Raw genomic sequence first — 17,251 nt, forward strand, 5'->3', positions numbered from 1 at the left:
TCTCTCAAATCCGCTAATCCACCTTTTCAACAGAATAGCAGAATAGCGATATTTCCATGCTATTCCTAATTTCTATTTGGCGTTTGGATGACAGGAAATCTGGAACAGCTGAGCTATTCCTGGATTAGAGCTATTCTGTCCCAATCCAAACGCACCGATAGCAAGGCTGGTTTGGTCAATATAAAATTGATATTTTAAATGATGCAAATCCACCAACCGGGAACTTGCTTTCGTTTTATTCCACATGTGAAAAGGCAACCAACCATATTATAACAAAAGATGAAAGATATATAATCATAAAAACTAATTACAGTGTAGTCAGGCTACAGCAGGCTTTCTTATTCTAATAAGTAATATATGTCATGCTTTCCGATTCTAATAAGAAATTTTTATGCTTCTTCAAGGGGGCAGAAGGACTAAGTTTCTAATAAATTTAATATTTCATTTTTTTCATTTATAATTTTTTATTTTTACAAAAAATATATTACTATTAGTCTTTCTCACAAAATAAATTTACACAATATTTATTTATTCAATTTTCAATCTTAATTTTGTGATTCCGGCTCTGCTTTTTTTTCTTTTTTTAAAGTAAAAGTTGGAGGTCAAGTCACCCAACTATTAATACTTTTGTTATTATAACAAAGAATTTCCTCCGTCTGGGTTTTCGAACCCATGACCTCCTACATAGAAGTCATGTGCTTTTGCCACTAGACCAAGGACTAGTTCTTCCGGCTCTGCTTCTTTAATTCCGCTTCATATATACCAAAGATGTCTCTAATATTCAGAAGAAGAAGCATATTTGAGAAAACATTTTTCAATCTATTCCAAACTTTTATATGACTTCTAGTATCATTTTTATCAAGATGAAATAATTTATTACAAGAATATATAACTTAAGAAGAAAGCACACACTAAAATACCACTATTTTATCATTAAATATGAAATTTTTTATTTTAGGAAAAAATTCTTCTAAAAGATGCATACGCGTAATATTCTCCCTTTCCGGCTAGGGATATGCAGACAAGCAGGGCAAAGAAGCTATCTCCCATAAAAGAAAAAATCGGAATCGGAATTGGAATCGATCACTTGACCGTAAAATCGGAATCGGATGAATCGGTAAGAATCGAATGAATCGGATCAGAAACTCATATTTTTTTGACCAAAAATTGTTTTGTACTAAAAAAATAGAAATAAATTGATGAAAGCCATAATCTGTCAACAATATATGTTTAGACAAATAACTATACCGATAATATGCTGTTGGAACTTGGAACTGCAGGAAAATAAGGAAAATGAAGAGCGGGGTCAAATCTGCAAAATTCCACTTGAATTGTGCTGCCAACTCATATTTTTACTTATTTTGCTAGACTACTAGTCTACTACTTTCCCTATGCATATCCAGCTACCGATGCGCCATGCATTTTTTGGGGGAAAATTTCCTTTCGTTCTTCATCGCTTTTTCAAATTTGTTTAGCTCGTGGTTGGTTTCAATCTGTAAATTCTTACCTTTGAAATCTAGATATTATAAATCATGAACTTGCAACTGTTTATTGCTATTGTAATGATAATAATTGAAGTCGTTTGGGCCAATTTAAAGGTGCCATGAAAGATACTATGCGATCTGTGTCATATCAAATATTATGTCACAGTAATATAATTTCATTTTATAAAGAGAGGCAAAAGGTCGAAATATTTATCAAAATTATATATATATATATATATATAAGTAATAAGCCTACTAATTTTTAATTAAATAATAAAACCTGATTAACACCTAGATTCGCCTTTCCATGTCATGAATCATATGATAAATAATAGCATGCATAAATTAATAAAACTTTTATTGTTTGTTTATACATTTTTCAAGGATATAAGTAAAATAAGTAAAAGGGAAAATTGGTTATTTGCCAGTCCAAAACTTTTAAATTTGAAAAATATCATTCCGAAATTTGAAATTGTAATAATGTCACTTTAAACTTCATTTATTTCTAATTTTATCATTTCAAATAATTAATGACTAAAATATCCTCCATTCTTCTTCTTTTCTTCTTCTCCTGCCTCCTCTTCTTCATACATAAGTGTTGTTTGAGTCCCGGGACCTCAAAGCTGTGAGTTTTACGAGTGTTAATGGAATAAAATCTGAAAGTGAAGTCCAATGTGCCTTTAACATAGGGCCAATCAATAAGCCATGAGAATTGCACATGAGGGTCAGAGAGATTGGTGGCTGAGCGCCACCTCTTGCAAACGGCACGGAAGCAAATGAAGCTGGAGATGTCACACAACCTTTGGGAGATGATGCGGATCGAGCAGATGAGGATTTAACTCTGCCCAATTCACTGGCCGGGGAATTCTTGTTGGGAATCATTATGAAAATAGATCTAATTCACTCAGTTGCGTGTCTGAACAAAACAATTATATAAACAATTAATAAAATCAAAGACTTCAGAGTCAATTACAGAAAATGAATTTGGTTTATTTTCTTGTACACAACAACTATTTTTGTAGTTTAAGCAATTTGCTTTGTTCGGTGAACATATATTTTTTTTTTCATTTCTTGATGGTAGAGGTTATGTATGAAGTGATTAGGACTCAAACAACACTTAGTATATTGGGAAGGTGGAGTGTCAGTTGTCACAGTGCAAGAGAAAAAGAGGAGGCCGGAGAAGAAAAAGAGGAGAAGAAGGGAGGCTATTTTAGTCATTAATTACTTGGAGTGGCAAAATTAGAAATTAATGAAATTTAGAGTGACATTATTACAATTTTAAATTTGATATTTTTTAAATTTGAAGGTTTTAGAGTGGCAAATAACCAATTTTTCCTAAGTAAAAATATGAGCCACCTCGCGAATTCGCGAGCCGAGTCGAGCCAAGCATTTTTTTTCAAAATCGAGCTGAGTTAGAGCCGAATCATTTTACTTCTCTCATTAAGCCGAATCTTAATCATTAGCAGCTCTAGGCAGTAGCCCAAAAAAGCAGAGAATTTGTCTCTGCAAGTACTGAATACAATTGCTTGTAAGTTCTAACCACGCAAGCATTCTTCCAAGAAATCAATTTCAAAGCTGCGGTTTGTTGAAATTTTTAGGCGTTTCTGAATCGTAAGCGCCATGCATCTTGCGTCACGTTGCCTTTCGAAATAGACAAATTTAATTAATAGTACCATCATGACAAAGCTTGAGCAACAAATGTAGGAATACTTCACCGTACTCTTCCATCCATTGAGACTTGAATGCATGAGTATAATTAATATTGTTACGACATTTTAGTGGCCTTTCAGCTACCATGTCATTTCCAAGTGCTCACCAAACTTCTTACTTTATGGCTCTTCGCTTCACCGTGGCGCATCCGGGCATGGATGGATGGACTAGATCTGTTAATTGAATCAAGATCTATTACATCTACTAGTCAATGTTAAGAGACAATAGTCACAATACTGACAACAATATAATTAAATCCTAAATTGCACATTCACTCTTTTAAATTCTTAACTGCACATATTATTTATATATTGAGTAGGGTCATAATACACCATTAGCATTGTGTCCCACCCATACTTCACATCTCTCTTTCTGTTTATAAAATTCAAATAGTCGATTTGAGCCGCTCAATATGATATCTATCTTAAAATGTGCTTAGAGGCCACATTTTATATTATTTTGAAACTTTTTACTATTTTTTTAAATCGGTACCAAATCACTGTTTTTGAATGGTCTAGAAGTAGTGATATTGTACCTATCTAAGTAAAAAAGTTTCAAAAAATTTAAAATTTGGTCTCTAAGCACATTTTAATATGAAGATTGTGTTAAACGGTTCGGATCGATTGTTTGAACTTTGAAAACAAAAATAAAAGATATGGAATATGATTGAAGCACAAAACCAACGGTGCATTTTAACCCCACTCTTATATATTAACAGTTGTCCAGGCACCTTGTGATGCAAGAGACTGCCATGCAGAACATATATAACTCTTGAGATTAAGACTGGATTAATTATTTAAGTAACAAAGAAAAATAACCATTATATTGAGGACATATGCCAGTCTGATTATCTGGTTGGGCCACTATTATCTATGCTATCGTTTATTACATATATCTCAAATTCAAACTAATTTATTAAGCCAAACCTTTTTAAATATATGATAAACTTTACATGTGTCCATCCTTTTTACTCTTCATCCACTTTCCACTTCTTTTTTCTCTATAATGTGAAAGCATGCGAGGGCATGCAGTCGGCATGAATATATCGTAATCCAGTAAACGCGCGCAATTACTCTAGTTTAGTACCAGATAAGAAGTTATTTCCAAAACATAAGCTTCTTTTGCTTTTAATCCAAAGACACATTTTTTTCAAATTTCCTTGAATAGAGCTTGAAAATGTGTACTATTTTTATATTAATTAGGAAGCTCATATGAGTACGACCTACATTGTACCTGCACCTAAACTGTCATAACTGCTTATGGGGACTACAACTGTTTCGACACTGTAATTTTGTTTTTACAAATATTTATATCTATGAACAGAACTATGTCTATGATAGATGAATTGTCTGTCAAAAATCATACTCAATGGATAGTACCCACACTATTTCTTGATATTCCTCGTCCCTGCATTAGGAGACCACTTAAATTGCATGGGAGAGCCATAACTACATGGAGGGACCACTAAAAACTATCAACTAAAATATGTCGACTCGGTTTATATATATGTTGATAATGTTAACTTTACTGTCAACTTGTAAGTATTTATATCTATATGTTGTTATATTTATAGTTTTTAATAGAGTGTTTATATATGTGTTGTATACTTATACAATTGATTTATTATCACATATTAATCCATATAAAAAATGTTGTGCATGAGATATCTATACTTATCAAGTGAAGTATTTATAATATATGTATAACAATCTTAGAAAGTATTTATATCTATACAATTATTACAAACAAATACTTCACGTATGAATTATCATTGACAATTCATATCACCTAAACTCTAAAATTACCACATATTAGTTACCATAGACAATTAGCAACAACATATCAGTTAACAACATATCACTTACTACGTACATATTTGTTCTATAATACATATATATCAGTTATAACACTACATATCAGCTATTAAACAAAATTAACACAACAGTTTCAAACCCAAATTCATAACAGTTCCAATCCTAAATTCAGACAATTCCAAACACAAATTTACAGAAAATGAAATTTTGTGTGAATTTCAACCATTGCAACTGGACTTCTTGCTTTCGTTAAAACAGTCTGTACTTATAGTCAACACGCTAGTCTTCGCAAAATACTCTCAAATAATTGCAATGGTTCAAACCAAACATATATATTATAACAAAAGATTCTTTAATCAAGTGTCACATGCATGTGAAAACGTAACCAACCATATTATAACAAGATCAGAATAACAACTAACTAAAGTGTAGTCAAGGCTACAGCAAACTTTCTTATTCTAGCAAGTAACTAATACATGTCAGGCTTTCTGATTCTAATAAGAAACTTTCTGAATTTTTTTTTTGTTTTTATCTTTTAAAATTGTTTATATATACCACAAGATAGTACATAAAATATGAACAAACTTTTTTACTTCAGAAAAAGTTATTTCTAATTAAAAGATGCATAAGCGTAATTACTTAAAATTTAAGGCTAGGGAAAGGCTAGGGAAAAGCTGGGGCAGGGAAGCTATCTCCCCTGCGGCGCAACATCAACTATCTCGGATCAAAATCTGCACCAATATTATTAAAAGAACCTCGTAAATTCTAACCTTAGCTGCATGGATCCAGAATTCCGGATTCTGACTTGACAATCCAGATCCAAATTCTAAGCTTGAGTTGTCTTAAAATTCCGTACTCCGAAAATATGCAAAAGAGCTATCTAAAATATGCAGGAGCGTTCTATATATCATTGGGAGTCCATATTCTCTAGAGTAATTTAATACTTTTGTTTAGATCTAGGCCGTCCGATCAGCATTCGGGCCAATCCAATTCAAGGTAGAATTCACAGGCCCCATTAATATATGTGCATATTCCAATCGGACAATCCAGATCTAACTAGAAATATTCTGTTACCTTAGAGCATCTACATCCCTAAAACTCTTGGAGTTTCTAATCTGATGTTGCAATTGCTAAACCAGTTTCAGGTATGCAGATGGATTTCTTATTTAGCAACTTTGCTCCAAAGTTTCTTAATAAGAAACCGTTTATAAACTCTGACGTGGCCAAATAATTCGCTGAAATTCTTCTCTCTTGTAATTTATTTGCTATGTGGCAATTAAGAAACTCTAATTTTAGTTTCAGGAATGTGTGGGTTTAGAAACTTTCAGAGACAATTTCTAAAAATTAGTTAACAGTTATTTAGAAACTCCAAGAGTTTCATGGATGTAGATGCTCTTAGGTGATATGAATTTTTGTTATTAGAGCATATATGCCTATCTCAGTTTGGGTCAACTATGTGATTAGGGTTGCTAATGAATCGAGCCGGCTCGCGAATCAATGACTTGAGAGGTTCAATATTTTATAGCGAATCGGATTCAAAACTGAAAAAAAAAGCCTGAACTGGACTCGCCTAGATTTTGAAAGAAAAAATTCGGCTAATATAAATACTTGGCTCGACTCGACTCGACTCGACTCGGCTCGGCTCGGCTCGTAAGCCGGCTCATATTTTTACATATTTTGCTAGGCTACTAGTCTACTACTTTCCCTATGCATATCCAGCTACCGATGTGCCATGCATTTTTTTTTGGGGGGGGGGGGGGAATTTCCTTTCCTTGTTCATCGCTTTTTCAAATTTGTTTAGTTCATGGTTGGTTTCAATATGTAAATTCTTACCCCTGGAATCTAGATATTATAAATCATGAACTTGCAACTATTTATTGCTATTGTAATGATAATAATTGAATTGTCGTTTGGGCCAATTTAAAGGTGCCATGAAAGAAAATACACACTATGCGATCTGTGTCATATCGAATATTATGTCACAGTAATATAATTTCATTTTATAAAGAGAGGCAAAAGATCGAAACATTTATCAAAATTATATATATAAAAGTAATAAGCCTACTAATTTTTAATTAAATAATAAAACCTGATTAACACCTAGATTCGCCTTTCCATGTCATGAATCATATGATAAATAATAGCATGCATAAATTAAAAAAACTTTTATTGTTTGTTTATGCATTTTTCAAGGATACAAGTAAAATAAGTAAAAATATGAGCCGCACTACAACAAAATAGACATTTTTTGCGAGGGAAAAAGCGCATTGATGACAGTATTCCCTCACGAAAAGTACAGTCGCAAAAAGAAAAAGTTGAACAATGAGAGTAGTCCGTCGCAAAAAGTCATTTTTTTATCCTCGCGAAAAGTGTCTCATTCTTGTTGTGCCGGCTTGCGAGTTCGCGAGCTGAGTCTAGCCAAGTGTTTACATGAGCCGAGTTAGAGTCGAATCATTTTGCTTTTCTCATTGAGCCGAGCCAAGTTTGAGCCAAACCTTAATCCTAGGCAGTAGCCCAAAAAAGCGGAGAATTTGTCTCTGCAAGTAATAAATACAATTGCTTGTAAGTTCTAACCACGCAAGCATTCTTCCAAGAAATCAATTTGTAAGTACATTTTCAGAGGTCAGAAAATTGCTTTTATGGAGGGTTGTGCAATCCACACGGATATCGATGCAGTCGCACAGTTTTTGATGTACCAACATGGTTTTTGATGCGACATCACATTATACATTTTTCAAATTGGCAAATAACCATAAATATTATTATATATAAGGATTGGTCTCCAAGGCACAAGATAACCAAGAAAAGCACAGAAATTGAATATACGTTTTTCTTTTAAGAAAAATACAATTATATGTGTCTTCTCTTTTTCTTTCACATCAAAAAATATTGAAGATAAATCCATTAATAAATTTGAAAATAATTTTTCAAATGTCACACCTTGCTGTTTTGAAAAAATTATTTAGGACATATGCCAGTCTAATTATCTGGTCGGGCAGTACTATTATCTCAAATTCAAACTAATAAGCCATTCCTTTATAAAGATATGATGAACTTCACATGTGTCCATCTCTTTTACTCTTCATCCACTTTTCCATTTATTTTTTATCTAAAAATGGCCGCATCTTGCATCATACAGGTTAATAACATGAAGTCAATGGTCTCCTCATAAAAATAAAAGTCAATGGTAGTTCCTTAATTTCGGGAAGTTGTGTTTTTGTTTAAGGGGACAACTGGACAAGATCTGAACTCGAATCAGCTGGAATTGCAAATTGGTTAATTATCAAATGCCGCCTGACACTAATCCATAGTGTCACTAATTTTGGAGGCAATGTTTTATATTCGGAGCTCCAATTATTTAGGTTGAAAGGGCATGCTTTTTAATAATGGAACGCATTTGATAATTAACCAATCCGCTTGACTTTTCAACGTAAATAATTGGAGCTCCAATTAATTTTAATTCATTTATTTTTTGAACTTCTTTTTACTACTTGATAATTTATACTAAATTAATTCAAATGTTTAAAATTTTCATATGTAGACGCAATACTCATAAGGTAGACGGATTTTAACTGTTTGAATTCATCATTTAAATCCGATTTGACAGGTTTTAGACTTGAGTTCATCAAGGAGCTTGATGAACTTAAGAATACTCTAGTTCTACTCTATAAAATAACTTATAAAAGATTCATTTTTTGACTGCTTAATCTTGTATTAAGTGAATTCGAAACTTTAAAAAAAAAATCATGACATACATCAATCATGAAATAGATAGATTTTAACGGTTTGAATTTGTTATTTGAAGCCGATTAAATAGAGTTTTGAAGTTGTGTTCATCAAACATTTTTAGTGAGCACATCACACTCTAGATTTGCTCCAATAAAAGTATCTAAAAAGTATAATTTGATTTATGACAAATTTTAATATGTAGAATATATCGAGCTGTCTGTATCAATTGTTTATATTTCAGAAATCAAGATATATAAGAAACCGAAGTACGAACACATCAAAATAATAAGTGTACATAATGGTTTCCTTGACACAAAAGTTATTAGGTCAAATCATATTAACAACAATGTAGAGAAAAAATTTCGTTAGGTATTCTTTATGTGCTTCAATTAATCATCACTTAAAAAATTAAAATAATATTGAAAAAATTAATTTTTTCATCTTGGACGATCAATCAAGTGGGAAGTATATAAGTTTCTCTCTAAGAATTGTATTAAATAATTTTTTTTTATTAACAGGAAATTTCCACAAAAACAGTACTACTTTTAATCTTGTGTAATATCTTTGCTCACTAATAATAAATTAGAAGTATAAGAAGGTACCTAAAGAATACTTGAAACTGCTTTTGTGAAACTTTGTTATGTCCTACATTATTTATTGGTACTATAATGTCATTTGCCACAGCCATATGTATGCAAGGACAATAAGGTGCAACCATAAATTAAGAGCAACTGGTGTACAAGTTATTCCTCAAATATTTCTCTTGTATCAGGTCTTATTTTCACCAAATTTTTAATCCTGTGCTGACAGTTATTCCTTTTTTCATAGTTTGTTGACTCTAATATTGAAAACTAGGGACTAGCAAAACTTGGACTGAAGAGATTCAAAAGCATATCAATCAAATAAAACAAAAGACAGAAACATAATTAATTAAGCTGTTTCTCTATAATTAGTCCAAAACTGTCTTTGCAGTTGTTACTCAGAAAAAAGAGATCCCCAAGAAAAAAAAAAAAAAAAAAAAAAACATTCTCCCTGTACACAAAGTCAGGTTATACAACCGCCAGTGAAAACCATCCTCAGCAAAAAAATAGTAATAATAAATATATATTTACAATTTGTTCCCGCATCGACATGTCTTATTGTCTCGATGTCTGCTATAGAAGACTGCAGATTGGACAGAGATAAGGGCAACAAAAGTGTGGTTTTGGTAAATTTGGATGAGAAAAAAAAAAGAAAAAAAAAACAGAGAAGTATTTACTGGAAAAAATTTGTCATGTGATGGTCTATTGAGTAGGGGTCAGTCATCGACCCATCTGACGAGTGGCTCGACAAATTTAAATCTAAATTTGGTTCCGTTAGTGCGCTGCCAAATTAAAAATAAAATAAATTAGTAAATTCATCTTCAAGGAGATTAGAAGAAATTAAGTAGGGAAAACAATACAAAATGTATCTTCTGTAATAACTCCAAAGTAGGGAACACTCTCAAGAATATACAGGAATTTTCATACCAGCCAGGTCAGTACTGGTATTGGTTCAACATAGTTCAAGCCTGACCAATTAGGTACAGATATAGACGTACAGGCTGTTTCAAGAATAATACAGGGGGGCCACTGTACCAGACCAGTGTATTGAGGTACAGGAAAATAACTGGTACCAGACATCTCTTGCTTGTACCTGAAAGTGCATCCACAACTACAGCCCTGGACAACTGTCTTTGCTAATGCATCAGCTATGTTTAGAACATCATACACGCCCACATGATTTTGCCATAGATCTAAAATGTTGCAAATGAATAACACTTTCTTTGTTAGCTATTTCATTTATTATTGATGTTTCTAATTATTTAAAATAATGCAACAAGGTTAAAATTGGCAAGTAACAGCAACCTGATTCCATTTTATAATGGTCTTGTGGGAGGACATCCTGCAAAAACAAAATGAAACCAAATATAGTTTATTAAAAGTGATTTATGATGCTAACCTCAGTACAGATATATTAATATTGTCCTATGATAAATAACTCAGGCTTCAGACAGAGAATGCATGCTAATAACTAACCTCTTTATTATGTTGCGGGATATAAGTGTTACGGTTGTTACTAGCAACATCTGCAAAAAAAATAAAAAGAAGTAAAATCAGAGCTGGCAAAAAGCAATTTTCAAAAACAAGTCCCCTTTTCTTTTTAAAAAATAGCAAGTACCCCCTTTTAAAAGCACCTTTTTTTTTCTTTCACTATCAACATTACTTGCTCCATTCATTTCTACTATGAACTTACAGAGAAGCATCTACGAATACCGAACCTCATCAAATAATCTCATTTTATAGAAATATACTATTGGGCAGGACAAAAAATAGAGATTAATTTTCAAACTTCTAAATCACCATCATAGCTTATCACAACAGATGGTTCAAATTTTAGATGCACCATTCATTAAACGAAATTCATAAGCTAAAGTTAGTACAGCTTAGAAATAGTATAATTGACACCTATAAAGAGAAAAGTAGATACAGCATATACCTATACTAGAAACACTCAGACCTAAGGTTAACTCAAGGGCAGATTCGTCTATGTATGTGCTGTCATCCCATAGGCTCAATTCGAGATTAACATTTTGTCCTGTACAATCAAGCTTATATCAGTCCCTTAAATAAGTGTGTTAATATTACAGAGAACTTGATTGCATGTGACCAACTCTCAAAGCTTCTGCTCCTATGTCAACTTCACGGTTGGTACATTACAGTATTCTGGTAAGACATGCACCGAGCTGGTACATGCTGATGATTTTTTTATGAAACTTTCTTTTTTGAATATCATTTTTTTTAATAAAAAAAAGTTTGTGAAAAGGGTGCTCTTTGCAACTTGTAAAACATCAGGGCCTCCTTGTATTTCTTCAATTTTTGTTAAAAACACCCACTTAAATGTTTGCACAAGAAATTCACACCAAAGTTTGGTGACAAAAAGGACTCTTCAAGCTCCAAAAAGGCTTTTTAAAGTACCACAATTCTTTAATTTCACCAATATATATTAAAGAACTTATTTGAGTCGTTATAGTTTGTACACTCACCATGTCTACTAAAGCTGGGAATAAAGCAGTCCTCCAGAGGATTTGGTACCCACCGCTGCACCTGAAACCAAGATAAATTTAGCAACAGTGGCTGCAAACACAAAATACAGAAATTGAAGGAATATATGGTTTATAAACAGTTTAAGAGTGAACCATGGTTTCACACCATAAACCCTGATATTTTGAAAATAACTTATTTGATCCATATGTACACAATTAGGTCAAGTTAATGAGCCTGAGTAAATTGACAAAATTAGAGAGTGCAGAAACAACTAATAAGAAAATAAAACGAAGTTTTGAGGGTGCTCGAGTGAGTGTGTGTGTGTGTGTGATTGTGTGTATTTTGGGGAAGGGTGGGATGAAGTATTACATAGAAAAATGGGTGCTGCATGGCCTGCTCAGCTGTTGGCCTCCTACGCGGGTCCCACGAGCACAGTTGCTATTAAAGTTGAATCGTAAACATAAAGAGAGCAAAAAAGATATATTTAAAATTAGCAAAAGACATGTCAATTTATGAAAACACAAGTCGTATTACAGAAGGTTAAAGAAAGGTACCATGAATAGGTCAATGGCTTCGAGGTTGGCATTAGGGATAGCTGTTAACAGATTTGCCCCATGTTGAGCCTTCATTGAAAATAAACACATTACTTAATCGACACGCTTAAGTTTGAAAGGTGGACCAATAAAACATTCTCAGAAAAAAATGAAAAATATGCACCTGAATTAAGTCAAAATCCATTGATCTTGGAAAATTCATCAATTCTGGCCAGATGGTGGTATCAGGGGTCCCAAGAACATTGCAGATTTTCCACAGTTGATCTATTTCACTGTAGGAAAAAAAAAATATATATATGGAATAAAGTCTTAAAATCTTAATTTTTTGTCTTACAATTTTTTCAATTTAAGTTGATAAACATAAGGTGCTACTTCAGTACAATTTGGACTCTAAGATAATTCCTATGAGCTAAAAGCTAATATATATACATAATAGCATGTTAACTGAAGAAAGAAAACTAACATAACAAAAATTGTCTGTTTCAACGTATTTTTCTAATGTTTACCTATCACCAGGAAAAAGCGGAGAACATCTATAAAGTTCAGCTAAGATTGCCCCAACTGCCCACAGATCTGCTCAAAAGAGAATATAGTACACATCTATTAGCATATTTCCAAATGTTAATGAATACAAGGATAAGAGAAATTCATGTTTTTGCTAAACGACATGTTAATTTCAAATATTTAATTTACAGATACCACAATGTGGTATAACTAGTACCAAAAAATGAGTGGTTACGATGAAAAAAAAAAAGTACGAATTCCAAAGGTGTCAAATATAAACAAAACAATTTGTGAGGTGGAAAATAGAAATTACCAACTGCCGGGTCATATGAAGTGCACTTTAACAAGACCTCTGGAGCTCGATACCTTTGAAAGAAAACAAATTTAGTTTCTGTTGAACTAGAATTGTCAATCATCCAACATTTCCTATTTCAGAAAAGATTATTCTCTAGAAATGGAATGTCATTCTGAAATTTTCTTCTGTAAGATTGGGGGATGGTTTTGTATAACCTCAACAAGTGTACGGATTAAACAGCAAAAAAGTAGAATTTCAGGGGTCAAACTTTAAAGCATTTTGCTGAACCAAAATAATGTACTTACCATCTCGTAGAGACATATTCAGTATAAGGAGGCTTCGAGTAAAGTTCCCTTGCTAGCCCCAAATCCGCAATTTTAACTATTCCATCCTTGACCAATATATTTTCTACAAAAATTGAAGCATCTTTTCAATATTGCATCCCATTACACAATTTATAAATATGCTCACACAATACAGAAGTTACATATTTACCCTTTACAAATTATCTCTCTCAACAGGTGTACTACAGGGCTGTTACTGGTATATACTGGTCAGTACCAGACAAATGGTATCAATACAAATATTTTCTATTTATTTATTTTTATCCCTCATGAAACGAGTAATCAAGTCTCTAATATTACAAAAATAGAAAAAGACATTGTCATACCGGGCTTGAGATCACGGTGGAAGTATCCATTTTTGTGGATGTAAGCAAGACCACTTAGAATCTGAGACATTATTCCTCTTATCTCCTCTTCAGAAAAATATGTGTTTCGCTCTTTCATTACTTCATACAGATTTTTATCCTACACATTTGATAACCATAACAATAACCACAAATAAATGCAAAATATATTACTGGGAAAATTAAATGGATCCACAGATAACAAAAAAATCCCTCTTGCTATCTCTTAAAATTTCATAAATATCCATTTATCTTGGCAAAACATGGGAAAAACCTAAAGCAATCTCTCGATTCTCTTCATTTAACCAACCCACCATCTTGCATCAGTTATTAATATAAACGTGAGGACAAAGGATAAATTTGGAATGCTTTATAATCTAAAGAAACTAAGGAAGTGATTTGATATTTGTCATGTTGCAAGGGGCATGCAGGATATTTCCTTTGTTTCCCACAAACAACTTTTTCCTTAGATATTCGATGAACAAATATTAAGAGAAAGAGAGAGAGAGAGAAGCTAACCATATGTTCAAAGACAAAGTACAAATCTTGGTTCTCTAAAATTGCCTCCTTAAGTGTAACAACATTTGGATGATTGAACTTGCTCAGAGCCTACAAGTTAGGCATTTTAATTTCACAATGGCTTACTATAGAAGCTTATTGTAAATGCCCATTAACCAATCAATATTTCACAATGGTTCCCTCATATTTCATTGTACCATCTTCAGCCTGGCTAACATTCTTCAGCCTATACAAAATACTAGTTTGACTGGTTTTATATAAGTACTAGCTAGGGTTTCCTCCATTTTAGGGACCAAAGGGAATTTAGAACTTCATATACCAAAATTATAATGCGTGTACTTAATAGACCACTTCTTAATATTACCTGAGGGGCAATAATGACTATTTGCAGATCAAATTCATAATAGTGTGTACCCATTTATGAGAACTTTACACTATATGATAAATTCAAACCTGGAGCTCTCGTATGCTCCTGACTTCTTCCAAGGAAGAAAATTTTCTCTTTATTTTTTTAATTGCAACCTGAAATGTACAAATTACTACTGTTACAGGGCCTGAAAGAGAGAGATACCAGAAATTTTATATAACTAACATTAAATTGCGAACTTGTTTTGATTCACAAAACAGGTAATACAGCTGTTTACCCCTTTTGTTCAAATATAACGGAAATAATCTATAAGTGGCAGTAAGGTAGTACTTACAATTTCTTTTGTATGAATCTGATATGCCTTGAAGACATTTCCACCTGATCCATCTCCAATTTCCTTTATTAAAGTGTACCTACCAAAAATAAAAAATATATCATAAAATTGTCAAATCTTCCAAATTTTCATGAAAGTAAAATAAGTACCCAAAATAAGAATTTAGCAACAAGGTATTCTCATACTTATCCATGATAGAAGTTTTTTGCCAGGCGAATTATGGTCTATTCAATGAATGGATGGTGAGAGGCAACAGCTACTCCCCCAAGCCGCCTTCAAAATTATTACAAAGAAATTTCAGAAAATTAAGGTTAAATAAGCAACTCTCTATGAGCCGCCATGTCACCATCATTGCTGAATTTAGCGCCTCTTAGGAAAATCTTTTTACCCAACAAACTGTATAAATTGTAAACAATAACAAGTTAAAATTACAGAACAATCAAGTATTGCAATGTATTGTACCACTATAATACTATATTGGTAAAAATTTCATCTCAGCATGGTACAGTATAATCCAAACAAATCCCCAAAATAGAATTTTGCATTACAATTAGAAACTGGAATCAACAATTCTAGCTACAGACAGCGTATAATCAGACCTAATATTCCCGATTTGTTCAATTGAGGTAGAAATTGTCCAGGAAAGGGCTAATTCACAGGCTAATTCCATTATAAATTCAAAAATACATAATTCCCAAATCAATAGAAAACAGAAAGAACTCGCCTTTTTCTGTTATTCTTTTCAAAACAAAAATTCAATTTACCAACAAATAAATAAAATTATTCTCAAAGATATTAGCATTATAATTGAATTTTTCGAGATAATTGAGAAGTCATCAACGATCATACCAAATTTACCGACCAAATACAGCCATTAAAAATTACTTAACTCTCCAATAAAACAAAACAAAAAGAAAGAACCAAGTACTCACCATTAAAAGACGGGAAAATATTTTGTCAATCAAACCAAGAGAAAAAGGGGAAGATTGTGACAAGAAATTACAAGAGAGCGAGAGCGAACGAGGAGAGGGTATTTACGAAATCTAATTTAGGAACTAATAAAACAAAGAATTCCAATTTCACCCTTCGAAAAATAAAATAATGGAGGATTTCACGTATACCCTCAAAAACCTTCAAATTACATTTTACCCCTCTAAAATTCACCGTATAATATTACCCTTCTGAATTTAAAAAAAATCTCAAATTTAGTCAATTTATTTACTTTCTAATTAAAAGTTATTATAAATAGAAATCAATTATTTATCTTTGGAAACTGATCAGTTCAAGATGAATAATTTTTCTTATATATACTACATATTTTATTTGTTAAAGAACAATAAAATCGGTACTTTATAATTTTAAAAAAAAGTTTAATAGAAAAATTAACAAATTTGGAAATTTTGTGAGTTTTTAATTTTGACGGGTAGATATGATATTATATATTTTAGAGGGGGGGAATCGTAGTTTTAATTTTTTTTGAAGGATATTCCTAAAACTCATAATTATTACCAAATTTAATAGACTTTGACACGAGAGATATTGACTGAAATGTGGGACCGTGCGAAGAAAATGTAGGTTTAATATCGGAAAGCGAACGATTATTGGATCAGACTTTGCACCGACCGCTTGCCCGATAAGGATTAGATGGAGGAGAAATTGGCAACGAGAGAACTAGGTTACATAACCGATTTAATTTGGGTTCAAATGTAGATTTACATAAATCAGGCTCTATGTTTGACAACTACGGAAGGTTAATTGATTGAATTAGGCTTCCGAATTTATTTCTTTTCTTCAATTATTTTTTGAAATTAAGAGAATCAGTCTTTGATCTTAGTGACCAAAAACAACGCTCTTTCTATAAGAATTGTGGATTCGGAATTTCAGATAAATAATTCTTTGTAAATATTAAAGCGTAAGGCTATGGTAATATGCATAGCACATATTAATCAGCACTATGAACTAAAATCTTTGAATTGAAGATTTTAACGATTAATTCGAACCGTTCAACATAATTACCATATGAATATGTACTTGTAAACTACATTTTACATTTTCTTAACAAAAAAAATTACTACTTTCTTAAATGGGTGAAAATCACTTGAACTTAAAATTGTGGACCATCCACAAATAGTGATTTTCTACAATATAAGAAAAGAGTAAAAAATATTCAAATAAATGTAAATTTTAG

At 32.2% G+C, this 17,251-nt stretch overlaps 1 protein-coding gene across 5 annotated transcripts; it reads right to left on the reverse strand.

Annotated features, from left to right (window-relative positions):
- Window positions 1-9,661: 9,661 nt before the first annotated feature.
- Window positions 9,662-16,128, reverse strand: LOC144564086 (cyclin-dependent kinase F-3-like). Of its 5 annotated transcripts, none has more exons than XM_078313599.1 (18): window positions 15,996-16,128; window positions 15,249-15,459; window positions 15,064-15,142; window positions 14,816-14,884; window positions 14,363-14,452; window positions 13,826-13,964; window positions 13,461-13,563; window positions 13,174-13,226; window positions 12,863-12,929; window positions 12,520-12,628; window positions 12,357-12,425; window positions 12,172-12,240; window positions 11,802-11,862; window positions 11,255-11,353; window positions 10,795-10,844; window positions 10,624-10,660; window positions 10,412-10,511; window positions 9,662-10,100 (listed from the first exon to the last, which is right to left on the reverse strand). In XM_078313599.1, the coding sequence occupies exons 2-18, from the start codon at window positions 15,254-15,256 to the stop codon at window positions 9,992-9,994; spliced, it is 1,311 nt and encodes a 436-aa protein (XP_078169725.1). In that variant the 5' UTR covers window positions 15,257-15,459; window positions 15,996-16,128; the 3' UTR covers window positions 9,662-9,991. The 5 variants fall into 5 exon arrangements, with proteins under 5 accessions (XP_078169725.1, XP_078169726.1, XP_078169728.1 ...); XM_078313600.1 differs by having other exon boundaries at window positions 15,249-15,336; window positions 15,996-16,119; XM_078313602.1 differs by having other exon boundaries at window positions 14,727-14,884; window positions 15,996-16,108.
- Between the last annotated feature and the right edge of the window lie 1,123 nt (window positions 16,129-17,251).

The sequence above is a fragment of the Carex rostrata genome, chromosome 13 (assembly GCF_964058835.1).
Source record: "Carex rostrata chromosome 13, lpCarRost1.2, whole genome shotgun sequence".
In the NCBI taxonomy this organism is placed as follows: Eukaryota; Viridiplantae; Streptophyta; class Magnoliopsida; order Poales; family Cyperaceae; genus Carex; species Carex rostrata.

Coding starts and splice junctions, on each gene's coding strand:
- LOC144564086 (XM_078313599.1), bottom strand. Junction 11,354..11,801: donor TCCCAGCTTTAGTAGACATG/GTGAGTGTACAA, acceptor TTGATTGTACAG/GACAAAATGTTAATCTCGAA. Junction 10,101..10,411: donor AGTTGTGGATGCACTTTCAG/GTACAAGCAAGA, acceptor TTAATTTGGCAG/CGCACTAACGGAACCAAATT.